Source organism: Schistocerca serialis, chromosome 6, assembly GCF_023864345.2.
Source record: "Schistocerca serialis cubense isolate TAMUIC-IGC-003099 chromosome 6, iqSchSeri2.2, whole genome shotgun sequence".
In the NCBI taxonomy this organism is placed as follows: Eukaryota; Metazoa; Arthropoda; class Insecta; order Orthoptera; family Acrididae; genus Schistocerca; species Schistocerca serialis.
The window spans coordinates 627,067,522-627,083,625 of NC_064643.1; the positions used below are offsets into that span (position 1 = coordinate 627,067,522).

Sequence of the window (16,104 nt, forward strand, 5' to 3'; positions counted from 1 at the left end):
ACAGTGGCAAGTGAAGTGCCCTCCGCCACACACCGTTGGGTGGCTTGCGGAGTATAAATGTAGATGTAGATGGATAGGTAAAGGAGGACTGATTTGTTCGAGGAGCTAATTTGAACTTTATGACTACCTCCTTGTGAGCCAGCCTTGTAGACCGTGGACACAACTTATGCAGTAGGATTACGGAAAAACCAACTTATTACCTCCAAGATGAAAAATTCCCTCTTCCAGGTGACTGGTCATCGGCTCTAGCATCCACAGTAGCTCAGAGAATGAGCCCAGCGATATTGTCAGGAATGATACGTTGGGACGGCACACCCGCCTACCGTGCGTCGTCGAGTACTCACTTTCGCATACGCAGAGCACTGCGGCAAAGCGCGCGGTGCGAGTGTGTACTCACGTGGTGCTGCATCTTCTTGGTGGGGATGGTCTCGATGGGCGGCGGCTCGGGCGGCGACGCTGCGGCGAGCGGCACCAGGTGTCCGGGCGCGGAGGTGGGCGACAGCGGCGGCGACCCGCCGGGCGACGCCTTGTCGGCCGCGGCCGGCGCCGGCTGCGGGTCCGCGAACGGCGACCGGATGTTCTTGGGCAGCGGCGCGAAGCCGCGCACGTAGTCGTAGATCTGGTCGATCTCGTCGTACTCGTCGGCGAGCCCGGGCGGCGGCGGCGGGCAGCGGTTCTCGTCGTGGCCGCGGTCCCGGTCGCGGTCGCGCTCGCGGTGGTGCGACAGGTTGGCCGAGTCCGAGGAGGCGCTGCGCCGCAGCAGGTGGCCGCTCGACGGCTTGCTCTTCACGCCCGAGGACAGCAGCCGCAGCGCCTTGGGGTCGCCCAGCTTCCCGTCCAGCACCTGCAACCACAACCCAGCAGCCGCTCAGTCTCCCTGCGGGAATGACGCGTCCGAGCTAAGGGAAACTATCAGAAGGAACAGGAGGCGGCCTTTTGACAGACGATACGAGACTTTCAGTACAAGCCCGGTTGTCAGTCTCAACACTGACCCCTAGAAATTAATAATTTTTACTATCTTTTCGTTTACCGTTAACATTTCAATTTCCATTCCCAGTCGTCGTACCCAAGTACACATGCAGCTACTCGACACGTGATTTGCTAACCAAAGGCCTAGAGCTACGAAATGTCTCTCTCGTCCGCCCGTGCGAGCTCCCATGGTGCAGCGCGAAGTCACACTTACGACCGTCGCCAGAGACCACATATTGTGGACGATGTACGGCGCACGAGGCAAATTACTTTATGAACTGCTGATTAAATTGAAAACAGTTATTGGAGGACCTGGATTTATTCTGTGTTCTGACGTTATCAAATCAGTCTAAATAAGAAACACCAGCTTCTCATTGACTTAAGAAACAGGGGCAATCTTCTCACTTCTCCATTGTCTATAATAAAAGCCCTTTAGTAATCCACCATTTACGTCTAGTGATATATACAGGATGTTAGGGGTAAAGGTACAGATATTGTGATCATTGGCACCTTAATTGTATATGCGTTAGTGTGTTTGTAATTGTATCTGTGTCTAAAGGTCTTCCCGCAAACATATGACGAAGTTTACTACCTGATGTTTTCTTCACAGTTGTAACTGTGCCACGAAATAGATCTCGACTGAGAATGTAAACTATATGTTTTGCGTCCACGCATCCACACCTCACATTTGACATGCTGCCCAGGGGAAAATGAAGATCAACAGCTTACTTGTCCTACTTGTATTTGGAAATACTAACCACACTAAAAACAAACTATGTGCAAGGATATAAGTATTAGTCTGCAAATGAAATAAACTCAACTACACTACTGGCCATTAAAATTGCTACACCACGAAGATGACATGCTACAGATGCAAAATTTAACCGACAGGAAGAAAATGCTATGATATGCAAATGATTAGCTTTACAGAGCATTCACATAAGACTGGCGCCGGTGGCGACACCTACAACGTGCTGACATGAGGAAAGTTTCGAACAGATTTCTCATACGCAAACAGCAGTTGACCGGCGTTGCCTGGTGAAACGTTGTTGTGATGTCTCGTGTAAAGAGGAGAAATGCGTACCATCATGTTTCCGACTTTGACAAATGTCGGATTGTAGCCTATCTCGATTGTGGTTTATCGTATCGTGACATTGCTGCTCTCGTTGGTCGAGATCCAATGACTGTTAGCAGAATATGGAATCGGTGGATTCAGGAGGGTAATACGGAACGCCGTGCTGGATCCCAACGGCCTCGTATCACTAGCAGTCGAAATGACAGGCATCTTATCCGCATGGCTGTAACGGATCGTGAAGCCACGTCACGATCCCTTAGTCAACAGATGGGGACGTTTCCAAGACAACAACCATCTGCGCGAACAATTCGACGACGTTTGCAGCAGCATGGACTATCAGCTCAGAGACCACGGCTGTGGTTACCCTTGACGCTGCATCATAGACAGGAACGCCTGCGATGGTGTACTCAACGACGAACCTGGGTACACGAATGGCAAAACATTTTTTCGGATGAATCCAGGTTCTGTTTACAGCATCATGATGGTCGCATCCGTGTTTGGCGACATCGCGGTGAACGCACATTGGAAGCGTGTATTCGTCATCGCCATACTGGCGTATCACCCGGCGTTATGGTATGAGGTGCCATTGGTTACACGTATCGGTCACCTCTTGTTCGCATTGACGGCACTTTGAACAGTGGACGTTACATTTCAGATGTGTTACGACCCGTGGCGCTACCCTTCATTCGATCCCTGCAAAACCCTACATTTCAGCAGGATAATGCACGACCGCATGTTGCAGGTCCTGTACGGGCCTTTCTGGATACAGAAAACGTTCGACTGCTGCCCTGGCCAGCACATTCTCCAGATCTCTCACCAACTGAAAAAGTCTGGTCAATGCTGGCCGAACAACTGGCTCGTCACAATACGCCAGTCACTACTCTTGATGAACTGTGGTATCGTGTTGAAGCTGCATGGGCAGCTGTACCTGTACACGCCATCCAAGCTCTGTTTCACTCAATGCCCAGGCGTATCAAGGCCGTTATTACGGCCACAGGTGGTTGTTCTGGGTACTGATTTCTCAGGATCTATGTACCCAAATTGCGTGGGAATGTAATCACATGTCAGTTATAGAATAATATACTTGTGCAATGAATACCCGTTTATTATCTGCATTTCTTCTAGGTGTAGAAATTTTAATGGCAAGTAGTGTATATTGTTCACTATCCGATGTGTTCTGCACAGTTGTAAGTGCGCCATGAAGTGGACTACGCCTGTCAGTATAGACATCCTGTTTTGTGTCTTCACATCCTCACAAGAATACCTGATCTTCTGCCCAGAACAAAATGAACATTAACGGCTTCCTCCTGCGACATGTGCTTGGAGGTGTTTTCTTCTTCTTCTGTGTTGGTCAATCCAAGTATTGGTTTGCAACAGCTACAATGGCAGGTTGTCTCCATTCTGTGTGTCTTTCAGCCTTTCTCTTCATTTCTTTGTAGGTGTTACATCCCACATCTTTCACGATTTGATCCGTGTACCTCAGCCGGGGTCTTCCCCCTTGGTCTTTTTCCCTCGACATATCCCTCTATGATTATGTTCAGAAGTCCTTTATGTCTTAATACAGGGCCTATAAATTGCACTCTTCTTTTAACAATGAAACTCCAGAAGCTCCTCTTCTCACCTGCTCTTTCCAGAACCACTTCGTTTGCGACCTTGTCGATACATTTTACTTTGGGCATGCTTCTATAGCACCACATTTGAAAAGAATTTAGCTTCTAGTCTTCCTCTGTCCCGAGAGTCTATGTTTCACAGCCATAGCATGCCAGACTCCACACATATGATTTCAAAAAACTTTCCCTGATTTCAAGGCTGATGCTCCTAGATGTTTTTCTTCTTGTTAAAAGCAGCTTTTGCTTGAGCAATTCTACTTCTCGCTTCTGCCTTGCTCCTTCCAACCCAACCTAAAAACATGTTATTGTTGTTGTGGTCTTCAGTCCTGAGACTGGTTTGATGCAGCTCTCCATGCTACTCCATCCTGTGCAAGCTTCTCCATCTCCCAGTACTTACTGCAACCTACATCCTTCTGAATCTGCTTAGTGTATTCATCTCTTGGTCTCCCTCTACGATTTCTACCCTCCACGCTGCAATCCAACACTAAATTGGTGATCCCTCGATGTCTCAGAACATGTCCTACCAACCGATCCCTTCTCCTAGTAAAGTTGTGCCACAAGCTCCTCTTCTCCCCAATTCTATTCAATACCTCCTCATTAGTTATGTGATCTACCCATCTAATCTTCAGCATTCTTCTGTAGCACCACATTTCGAAAGCTTCTATTCTCTTCTTGTCTAAACTATTTATCGTCCACGTTTCACTTCCATACATGGCTACACTCCATACAAATACTTTCAGAAACGACTTCCTGACATTTAAATCTATACCCGATGTTAATAAATTTTTCTTCTTCAGAAACGCTTTCCTTGCCATTGCCAATCTACATTTTATATCCTCTCTACTACGACCATCATCAGTTATTTTGCTTCCCAAATAGCAAAACTCTTTACTACTTTAAGTGTCTCGTTTCCTAATCTAATTCCCTCAGCATCACCAGACTTAATTCGACTACATTCCATTACCCTCGTTTTGCTTTTGTTGATGTTCATCTTATATCCTCCTTTCAAGACACTGTCCATTCCGTTCAACTGCTCTTCCAAGTCCTTTGCTGTCTCTGACAGAATTACAATTTCATCGGCGATCCTCAAAGTTTTTATTTATTCTCCATGGATTTTAATACCTACTCCGAACTTTTCCTTTGTTTCCTTTACTGCTTGCTCAATATACAGATTGAATAGCATCGGTGAGTGTCTCACTCCCTTCCCAACGACTGCTTCCCTTTCATGTCCCTCAACTCTTATAACTGCCATCTGCTTTCTGTACGAATTGTAAATAGCCTTTCGCTCCCTGTATTTTACCCCTGCCACCTTCAGAATTTGGAAGAGAGTATTGCAATCAACATTGTCAAAAGCTTTCTCTAAGTCTACAAATGCTAGAAACGTAGGTTTGCCTTTCCTTAATCTTTCTTCTGAGATAAGTCGTAGGTTCAGTATTGCCTCACGTGTTCCAACATACTACACGTAATAACTGTGACTATTCGTCTGCAAATTAGGTAAATACTGGTGTAATGATATTCAGTAGACTGTCCTCAATCGACAATATAAATGTTGCACTTGTACCCTTCGCATCATGTGTGTTTACCAGTAGCACTCGTTACCGAGGCTACCGTCACCTACCTGCATCTTGTCGGCGACGTCCGCGAGCAGGCGCGCCGCGCGCTCGGCCAGGCGGACGAACTCGTGCATGCCGCGCAGCGCGTCCTCGTTGCGCGCACGCACCACCTTGAGCGGCGCGGCCAGCGGCAGCGCCAGCAGCTGCTCGGAGGCGGCGGCGGCGGCTGCGGAGGCGGCGCGGTGGTGGCCGCCCAGCGGCAGCGCGAACACGTGCTCCTCCTCGTAGGCGGCGAGCAGCCGCAGCTCGGGCGCGAAGTGGCGGTGGCCGCGCGCCGACGAGGCGCCGGGGGCGGGCGCCGGCGGCGGGCCGTGCACCAGGCGCACCGTCAGCGGCAGCCGCTTGGCCAGCAGGTTGCGCGCGCTGTGCACCCCCGAGATGGAGTCCTCGCGCGCCACCGCCGAGAAGCGGCCGCCGCGCTGCTCCAGCGGCACCAGCAGCGACTCGCCGCGCCCGTCCACGCACCGCAGGTACCGCGACTTACCCACCGTCACCTGCCGGCAAACGCCGCGTCGAGTCACCACTTGCTCGGAAGCGAGTGCGGGGATCACTTAAACAGGAGCCGTAAATATTTACAGAAAAAGGCGAACAGTGGTGCACATAATCTGAAAATGGCACCAGCAAATAATGCAGGGGCAGATTAAGTCCAGACGAAGAAGTATTGAAACAAAGTAAATGATGAAGTCCATTGGAGAACCTTATCAGAAGAAGAAACAGGTAAACTGAGTTGGACATCTACAGTGGGGTGTTCCTACGCTGCACTAGTGGTTGTGGGTACTGCCGGGCACCCGTCAGCACGCTCGTGGGTAGGCGCAAGCTAGTATAGACAAACCAAACGACGACCCGATTCCATGCATTCTGCGCATTAACGAACCACTTGATCAACCCCACCCGTGTGAGTTCAGCCGATGCAGAACTGTTGAATACGCAAAGACGTACTGCCCGAGCATCAGGTGTTATGTCCCTCAACGCCCACAGCCGTCGCTACCCAGCTGACCGTCGGCAGTCACACGAGCTGGGACAGTCTAATCTGTGAGAACAATGATAGCTAACTTGATGCTGTAAGGTTCAAATGGTTCAAATGGCTCTGAGCACTATCGTACTTAAGATCTGAGGTCATCAGTCCCCTAGAACTTAGAACTACATAAACCTAACTAACCTAAGGACATCACACACATCCATGCCCGATGCAGGATTCGAACCTGCGACCGTAGCGGTCTCGTGGTTCCAGACTGGAGCGCCTAGAACCGTTCGGCCACACCGGCTGGCCCTGCTGAATCAATGAATGCCTTCGGTTGGATACGGCATACCTGAAGAAAGTCTTTGCCTCTCTTTCTTTGACATCGAGGCTAGAGCCCGTATTCCACTTCTTATTAGTTAGGTTTAGGTCTATTTACATTGACTTGCTTCAACACACAAAAATATTTAAAATTATGCCCTCTAGTGGCGACGCTGGTTCTTTATAGGCTCTTATCATTGCATGTTTGTAGCCTCAGGCCAACTTTGGATATACACATTCTGTACTAATCAAAATTAAAAGGAATTCGTCTCATTGCAGGCTACTGGTAACCGGGCTGTCAGAGCTCACTTAATATGCAAAGCCTCTTGCATTAAATTTGGTGGCTTGATCCCCAAGAATGTACAACATGCAAGCTCCTGCGTACAGGAACTATTCATCCTGCAGGCCACTCCGGGAACTCTTACGGTAGCCATATGCCCTTCAGAACAGTTTTATGATGACTGGATAGCTAGCTACTTGAAATCGCCTTTCGATGCATTTCTTAACGTTCGCACAACCTTATTTGAGTGTTTGTGTTGTGATGTGTAACAGTGGTCTGCTTTGATGTTCTGAGATGTATCGCATTGCGGTGATATGATCAGTACTGGGTGCTAGATGGTTTGAAGACAACTGGAAACACTGCACCATGCAGGGAGATATTTTGAGGGTGAACTTGAAAAATATGTTAAAATGTTGATGTGTTTCTTTCTTAAAGTAGCAACTTGGATTAGAGCAAGAGTTGATTACTGAAGGGATGGGCGCAGATAACCTCGCCGTTGAGCGCCGGTCAACTCGCAGTGTAAACAACAACTGAAGTGACGAGGGACGCACCACAGAGCGGACGGTGAAAGCGGAATAGAAATGATTTTGTAACAGGGGGCTGTGTCTTTTCTATCATCCATCAAGTTCATTTATCTGAGAAACTCTGCATTTGTGTACAATTACAGTTGCAGTGTTTTCCCAACAAGGACGTCACGTTAAAGGTGCAGCCACCAAAGACCACCACATACTGTTAAGTTATGGATGTATGTTTTTCTAGACGGTACAAACACTTTGCCAGATGTCTTGTTAAATTATTACGCTTGCAAATTGACAAAGCATAGTTCACTGTACTCGATCGACTTTTGACCATTCGTCTTCATTCTGTTGTGTATAAGCAACTTTTTGCACCGAGATACAGAGCTGAGTTAACATATGCGTGACAAAGATTACGAAGTTCATCTTTCTGTTCCATCATTCGATAATCTGAGCGTTGTGGGTTTTGACAGTGGACCACTCTAGTGCGGATACACCGAAAATTACGTAGTACGCCAACATTTGTCCCTTGACAAGTGAACCCACTGTTCCATCCCACTGTGGTTTACATAGACCCTACTTCATTAGAATTTCACATTTTCACATCGATGTCGAGTAAGTGAAGGACGTACAGCACAGCGAATTGTGTTTTGGTAAAATGACTCTGTAGCGTATCATCTGATAACATACAAACGTTCCTTTCGTCCGTGTTGCGGAGTTTCCGTGATGCAGCGCGACATCACACCCGCACCTGCGGCCAGAATTCACGCTCTCTTAGCGGTGTGTGGCGCGCAACACAAACAACGTGGCGCACTGCTCTGAAGATTTTCACGAAAGCGTTTAGTAGCGGGTATAGATAAATCCCTTACGCTGCTATACTACTAACTGAGTATAAATGAGAACCACGAGCGAGACAGTACATAACTTCTGGTTTCTCCAAGATCGATAGTCCAACTACTTCCACAGAAATATTGCAAGATCCGACCACTAGACTGGAAAACGCACACTGCTAACATTTCATAGCCACCTTCAACTGGCCTCTAGCAACCCCCAGCTATAATCTCCACAAATCAAAAATAGAAATACAGCTCAAAATCAGCTAGTCAAAAAATACACAAAATCACCATGCTTCCACTTTCCAAGGAAGCAAATAGAATTTTCTGACTTTGGTTGAAATCGTCAAATCCGTAGCTACAGATTTCACGATCTGATGCAGGCATCTTCCTACAAATGCCCTCGTTAACCGCAGTCTCGCATACAAAAGCCGGAAAACCGCTGAGCACTCCACAACTGCACGCGGGTAGCGGATTTGCCAGTTCTCTTACTTTTTCGTACTGGAAGAAATACTTTGTGGGCCACGGTTGCTCACTAAACCTCCGAACTGTGAAATCAGTACTACCCCCGAAACGGTACTTCCGCGCTCATGACTCAACTGCACTGGAGGGCTCACGATCAACTTCCCGTTTGCACTGAGCTCCAAACCTCTACAAGAAACTGTGTCAACATGTAGGCCGTGCCAATCATCTTTAAGAGCCGAATGTAGGTCTTTCAATCAGTAGTTTACAGCTTGTGCTGCTTCCTGCCAGAAACGTCAGCAGTTTCTTTCGAACAGGTGCTGTGGAGAGAAAGTCAGAAGCGTCTAAAGGGAGCCTGCCTACTAAAGTGCGCGTCATTTACGACGACGGCCGAGTTTAGGTTCGTTCTGCGCATCTGACGCCACAAAACACAATCAGCCAATGAACAGAGAACGACGTTGCCAGAGCTCGACTGCAGTGCAGAGCACGGTCGAGTGTCTTCAGTTTTAGAAACGTTCAGTCATAAATAAAGTAATAGAACAAAATCAATGTCTTGATAGCAGACTTTATTTTGTAGAAAGTTTGGAAAAAGCATTCTTTATACCAATTGCTTCATATTCTATTAATTAATTAAACCAAACACGCCTCCTAATTCAGGCGATAGCAAGGAAAGGTGTTTGTATCATTCTCACTAACCGCTTTTTCGCAATAAAGAACAGCGGTAATTGTTTATTTCCTATTGTACTTCGACGAAACGTGAGTAATTCATAACCATACCAACAGTGTTAGTTGGTATTTTGCGTGATATTTTAAACTCCTCTGGGAGATGTTTTGAATGACGAGCTGCGTTAGCGTAATGGTTAAAGTGTATGGCTGCTAAGCGAAAGGTTCTGAGTTCAAACCTTGATGGCCAGCACGGTAGCTCAGCGTGTTCGGTCAGAGGGTTAGCTACCCTCTGTAATAAAAAAATTGAGTGAACCGATCAACGAACAACCTGAACGGGTGTCATCGGACGTCTGCCACGAACAAATTCAACGAACAACAACAACAACAACAAAAAAAAAAAAACCTTGATCAGTGCTTAATATTTTCTTTATTTAAAAACAATATCGAAGTGTCTTACTTCATGAATTTTATTCGTTTGAATGTAATTTTTTGAAATTTCTAGTGGCAACTAGAATCGACCATACGGAAAGTATGGACTTTTACCTCTGCAAACTCTTCAAAATTTCGTGCAATGGTTTACTACATGTAACGCTGCACAATAGCTGCGTTGAACATCGAAACAAAATTAAGTCATTTATGGGGGGAAGGTATCAGTCAAGAAGATGTGTAAAAATCAAATTTTGGGGCCATATAGTTTTTGTGAAATCGAATGATGTGTGTCAAAGCAGTCGAAACACCATGTGTCTGCACAGGCGAGCAGTGCAATGATGACAAAATCGCGCACATCGCGGAATGCGGGAAGCACGTCTTTGTAGCAGCGAAAGGGTTGATACGGCCGTGGTGGCTTTACTTCATGAACTGCGCGCTCCCCCTTAAACGTAAGTTTGCGAACTATACTATGGCGCTGCTTCTCTTGGCGCGTACAACTGGCAACGCAGCAATCTCCCGCGTCTGAGCGGGAATGTGCGAACCGCCAAGATAAACGAATTGAACTATAGTCTCAGATCACAATCCGTGTAGAAGAAAAGACCGACCTATAACATTTCGAGGCTGGACAAAAGCCTCTGCACCTCGGATACTGGAAACTTCCTGAAGCGTCCTCAATAGTGAACTGCTTGAGCGCAGCCTTCAAGGGTATGTTACCACATGAACTTTTTCTAGCAAATGTTTTCCTTATTGTCAAATAATACCTCATTGATGACTACTGCGAAGTTTTGCAGATAAAAGATTTCGATGGCTGATAGAGCAAACACCTATCTATGCTTGGGTTTTAGCGGTTCAAGTCGGGATGCTCCCGTTGTGTGGTGACTTACCTCTCCGGTGGGGGTGAGGGTCTCGCCGACGGGCACGGTGCGCGCTCCGTCCGGCGGCAGGGCTGCGACGGCGGCGACGGCCGGGCCCGGCCCGGGGTCGGGGAAGGCGCGCACGGGCTCGCGCACTAGACAAGCGCCAGAGAGGCCGGCGCGCCGCGACAGCTCGCCCACGCCCTCGATGCAGCGCACGGCGCGGCCCTCCTCGCTCAGCAGCTCGAAGTAGCCGGGGTAGGTCTCCGGGATGGCCAGCCGTGGGCCCACTGCGGCCATGCGGCCTCCCTCCTGTAAACAGTGAAACACATATCATACTGTCTCAACTTTTCCAACAACTATTCTAGCAGCTTTCCTTATGACATCTGGGGAGTCAATAGTGGACAAAATAGGCAACCGCTAAACAGAAGTGGATCTGACAGTGTCAGTAAAGATACTCATTACTTCATTCAGATGTGCGTCCACACTGATAAGCCGAAAAGCTATGGCCACTGCCCACAGCGAGATTAAATTCTGCCTTGTGGTGCTCAGGTATTAACACTGGAAAGAACGTACGACTTCTTAAGTAATAGAACCCAGTACGTTGTCCTCGATGGTGAGTGTTCATCGGACGTGAGGGTATCATCTGGAGTGCCCCAGGGAAGTATGGTAGATCCGCTGTTGTTTTCTGTCTACATAAATGATCTTCTGGATAGGGTGAATAGCAATGTTCGGCTGTTTGCTGATGATGTTGTGGTGTGCAGGAAGATGTCGTCGTTGAGTGTAGGAGGATACAAGATGACTTGGACAGGATCTGTGGTTGGTGTAAAGAATGTCACCTAACTCTAAATATAGATAAATGTAAATTAATGCAGATGAATAGGAAAAAGAATCCTGTAATGTTTGAATACTCCATTAGTAGTGTAGCGCTTGACACAGTCACGTCGATTAAATATTTGGGCGTAACATTGCAGAGCGATATGAAGTGGGACAAGCATGTAATGGCAGTTGTGGGGAAGACGGATAGTCGTCTTCGGTTCATTGTTAGAATTTTGGGAAGATGTGGTTCATCTGTAAAGGAGACCGCTTATAAAACACTAATACGACCTATTCTTGAGTACTGCTCGAGCGTTTGGGATCCCTATCAGGTCGGATTGAGGGAGATCATAGAAGCAATTCAGAGGCGGGCTGCTAGATTTGTTACTGGTAGGTTTGATCATCACGCGAGTGTTACGGAAATGCTTCAGGAACTCAGGTGGGAGTCTCTAGAGGAAAGGAGGAGTTCTTTTCGTGAATCGCTACTGAGGAAATTTAGAGAACTAGTATTTGATGTTGACTGCAGTACAATTTTACTGCCGCCAACCTACATTTCGCAGAATGACCACAAAGATAAGATAAGAGAGATTAGGGCTCGTACAGAGGCATATAGGCAGTCATTTTTCCCTCGTTCTGTTTGGGAATGGAACGAGGAGAGGAGATGCTACTTGTAGTACGAGGTACCCTCCGCCACGCACCGTATGGTGGATTGCGGAGTATGTATGTAGATGTAGAAGTGGAGAAGACATAAATCGGGAACTGTTATAATGACGATATGGCTTGCAAATGGGGAAATCTACTGACGTTAAGTGATTTTGATAAACTCCAGATTGTAATGGTCCAGCTTTTTGGAAATATTATCCCAGAAATTTCGAAGCTGGGTGTCTCTCCGTGAGCTATTGTCGTAAGCATCTACGGAAACTGGTGAACCAGGAGCAGGCGACAGGCTATTGGATGTCCACAACTCATCACAGAACGAGGTCAGAGTTTTGTTCACACTACAAAGTAAGTCAGGCGGCGATCTGTGGTAGATCTGATGACAGAGAACAATTCCGGTGGAGACTCATGTTTCGGAGTACACAGCTGAGCACACATTATTGAACATCTACATCTACATATATACTCCGCTAGGCACCAAGCGGTGTGTGGCGGAGGGCACAATCCGCGCTGAAGTCATATATCTCCCCCCCCCCCCCCCCCCTCTGTTCCACTCGCGGATCGCGCGAGGGAAAATCGACTGTCTGAAAGCCTCAGTACGAACTCTTATTTCCCTTATCTTTGAATGATGATCATTACGCGATTTGAAAGTTGGTGATTATAATATATGCCCTACATCCTCGGCGAAGATTGGATCTTGGAATTTAGTGAGCAGCCCCTTCTGTTTAGCGCGTCGTCTATCTGCAAGTGTGTCCCACTTCAAACTTTCTATGAGATTTGTAACGCTCTCGCGATGGCTAAATGTACCAGTCACGAATCTTGCCGCTCTTCTTTGGACCTTCTCAAACTCTTGAATCAGACCCAACTGGTAAGGGTCCCATACAGACGAACAGTACTCTAAGACTGGACGAACTAACGTATTGTAAGCTATTTCCTTTGTTGAAGGACTGCATCGCTTCAGAATTCTACCAATAAACCGCAATCTAGAGTTCGCCTTACCCATTACTTGTGTAATCTGATCATTCCATAAGAGATTATTTCGAATAGTCACACCCAGATACCTGACTGATGTTAATGTACTCATACATTAATGGGGATTTTCGCCTTGTTATACGCAGTACGTTACACTTACTAATATTGAGAGATAACTGCCGGTCATTACACCACGCATTTATTTTCTGCAAATCCTCATTGATTTGTTCACATCTTTCATGTGATACTACTTTCCAGTAGACTACAGCGTTATCGGCAAACAGTCTAAGGCCGCTGTCAATAACATCAACCAGATCGTTTGTAACATGGCGCCCCACAGCAGTCTATCCCTAGGTTCTCCCATGTTGACACAACGACATCGTCAGTTACGATAGCAGTGGGCAAGGGATCATCAAAACTGGACTGTGGATCAATGGAAAGTATTACGTGCTCAGATGACCCACATTTGTTGTTACAACAGGTCGATGGTCGTGTTGGACGCGCCGTCATCTACGGGAACTGTTGCTCGAAACACGCACCACGGCTCGGGCGCAGGTTCGTGGAGGCAGTGTGCTACAGGGGACGTGAGACATACGCTAGTAGTCGAAGGCACCACGAGGGCTATGTACTAGGTGAACAATATTGTGGGTCACAGACATCACTACCCGCTTGTTGTCTTCTCCCATGGTCATGGCGACTTCCAGCAGAGAACTGTCCGTGACATAAGACCAGAATCGTGTTACGGTAGTTTGAGGAATGTGATACTAACTCACGCTGGTGTCTTGACCACCAACTTCGCTTGATCTGAACCCGATGGAACTCATCAGTGATGTTATCGGGCGCCAGATCCTCGCCCACAAACGACTGGCTCCTGCTAAAAGGGAACCATATGATTCTCCCTTATAGAGTGGGCAGATTTTCGCGAAATACAAGCATACTGTGGCACTCTGGGACGTTTTCACCATGCGAGGAGGGAATACCCAAATCGCAACGGGAACTTTTTTCATCGTTAGTTTGCTGAATATTGATTGTGATGAAACAAATGAGGGTCCCCGTTGGCGAGAAAAAATACCATCATTCTGCACCTTCAGCCTGATTGAATACGAAGTGTAAATACTTAAAAAAATTTTGGGATTTGTTCTGAACTCGCTGTATTGGAGAGTCATTCGCGCACCTACTTGGAGGGAAGAAGGCAGGTCCAATGGGACCCGGACGCGTAGTGCAAATCCGAGTCTTGTAGATTAACTGCGTCATTTTAGCGCAAGGGCACATGGTTTCACAGCGGAGAGTTGGGCTGTGTTAATAGCTGCGCGGCAGTTGTGATCTCCAAAGTCGAGTGTAGAGTGATTTAGCCCAAGTTGATGCTATTAACTGAAAACTGTTTTATATTAGGTCAGGAAGCTAATTCCTAGTTTTGGGAGGCACAGGAGGAAGAAACGGACCTGACAAGATTTCTGAAAGTGCTAATAAATCGAACTGTTTCCTTCACAACTAGGTGTTGGTTTTAGGTACGACTTTTAAGGCCATCATATTTTTCTACTGTCATCCTATTTTTTTTTAATTGCTGGAATTTCCAAGGACGTTATGTGGATATTTTCAGAACTTAGAAATCATTTGTATGCTACCGGATTTTGCTGCAGGGGAGTAATCTTCTGTCAGAGTTGTGACCTTTGATACTTGCCTCGTGGTTTAAAGCGACACTGGTGACCTCGTTGCATTAATATAACAGCACAGGAAGTTAATCCAGTTTGCGCCGATTAACAGTTGCTCCGCGAACAGTGGTGCAAGTATGTCGCATAGCGGCGTCGCGTGCATTGCCAAGTCCTGGACTGCGGCAAGAACTTGGTTCAGCGTTATGAAGAGGAGACACGGAGTGATATAAAACATGAATTTTATCCCAGTGTTTGACTCATTTAACAAAAAGGAAGTCTGTCTCGATATGTGTTCCTTTCACACCAAACATTAAAAAAAATCTGTGCTCCATTTCCATCCACCTGGCACGTGCCTGGAACCTCCGGAGCCTCCTGGTCCACGATATCTTACACAGACTTGGCACACTATAGAGGTTCACCGTCTTGATGGGAATAGTTTGCCGACTAACGGTCATCACCTCGTGACAAAGCGTACAGCTGTAGAACATCAAGGTACTTGATAAAATTATAATTTTTCGCTTAAAGAAAATAATAGGTATTGCATCAGCATTAAAATATACGACATATTCACTTTAGGGTTACGACATACCATTTTCATCACAATACGGTGATTGTCTGTGTAACAGACGAGAGCCTTGTGTTAGTTTACTCTATACCGGTATACAGGGTGAAAAGTATTTAAACCGACAAACTCTGGGAGGTGGTACGGGACATCAAAACAAATATCTTTCCATACTGTCATTTTTTCCTATGAGGAATATTTAAGCCGGTAGAGGAAGATTTCTCTGGTGGCAAAGTAACTAAACCAACAAACACTTTTCCATTTTTTTTTTATGATCAAGAGGCAACACATTAACACAGCCCGATTTCAATTACAGGTTAAACTGTAGGATCATGTTCTATCTGACACGGGCAAAAACCCCAGGAGTATCCTGAATTGTTCCTGCTGCTGCTACTATCCAGGCAACCAGATCCTCTTCTGATGCAACAGGAGTTGCATAAACAGGGTTGTGCATCTCGCCCCACACAAAAAAGTCCAGAGGGAAAATATATGGGGATTGAGCAGGCCATGGTACAGGATCACCTCTGCCAATCCACCTTTCTGGGAAACGTCGGTCCAGGAATCGACGCATACGACGACTGAAATGTGCCGGCGCCCCGTCATGTTGGAACCACATGCGTTGTATTGTAGGGAGCGGGACGTCTTCCAGCAATTCTGGCAATGCTCTGGCGAGAAAATTGTAATATTACCTGCCATTTAATGGCCTAGGTAGCAGATACGACCCAATTAAACAGTCCTCAACAACACCGACCCGCACATTAACGAAGAACCGCACTTGATGAGCGCTAGTAACTGTGGCATGTGGGTTATCCTCACTCCAATAATGCGAATTGTGGTTGTTGAAGACTCCATCACGCCCC

General features: G+C 46.8%; 1 protein-coding gene across 1 annotated transcript in view; it reads right to left on the reverse strand.

Moving 5' to 3' along the window:
- LOC126484179 (uncharacterized) overlaps positions 1 to 16,104 on the reverse strand; it is a 179,658-nt gene that overhangs the window by 11,743 nt on the left and 151,811 nt on the right. The window contains exons 3-5 of the mRNA XM_050107589.1: positions 10,616 to 10,897; positions 5,273 to 5,761; positions 398 to 844 (exon numbers count right to left, since the gene is read on the reverse strand). Coding sequence (XP_049963546.1) covers positions 398 to 844; positions 5,273 to 5,761; positions 10,616 to 10,897 — 1,218 coding nt within the window. The remainder of the gene's footprint in view (positions 1 to 397; positions 845 to 5,272; positions 5,762 to 10,615; positions 10,898 to 16,104) is intronic.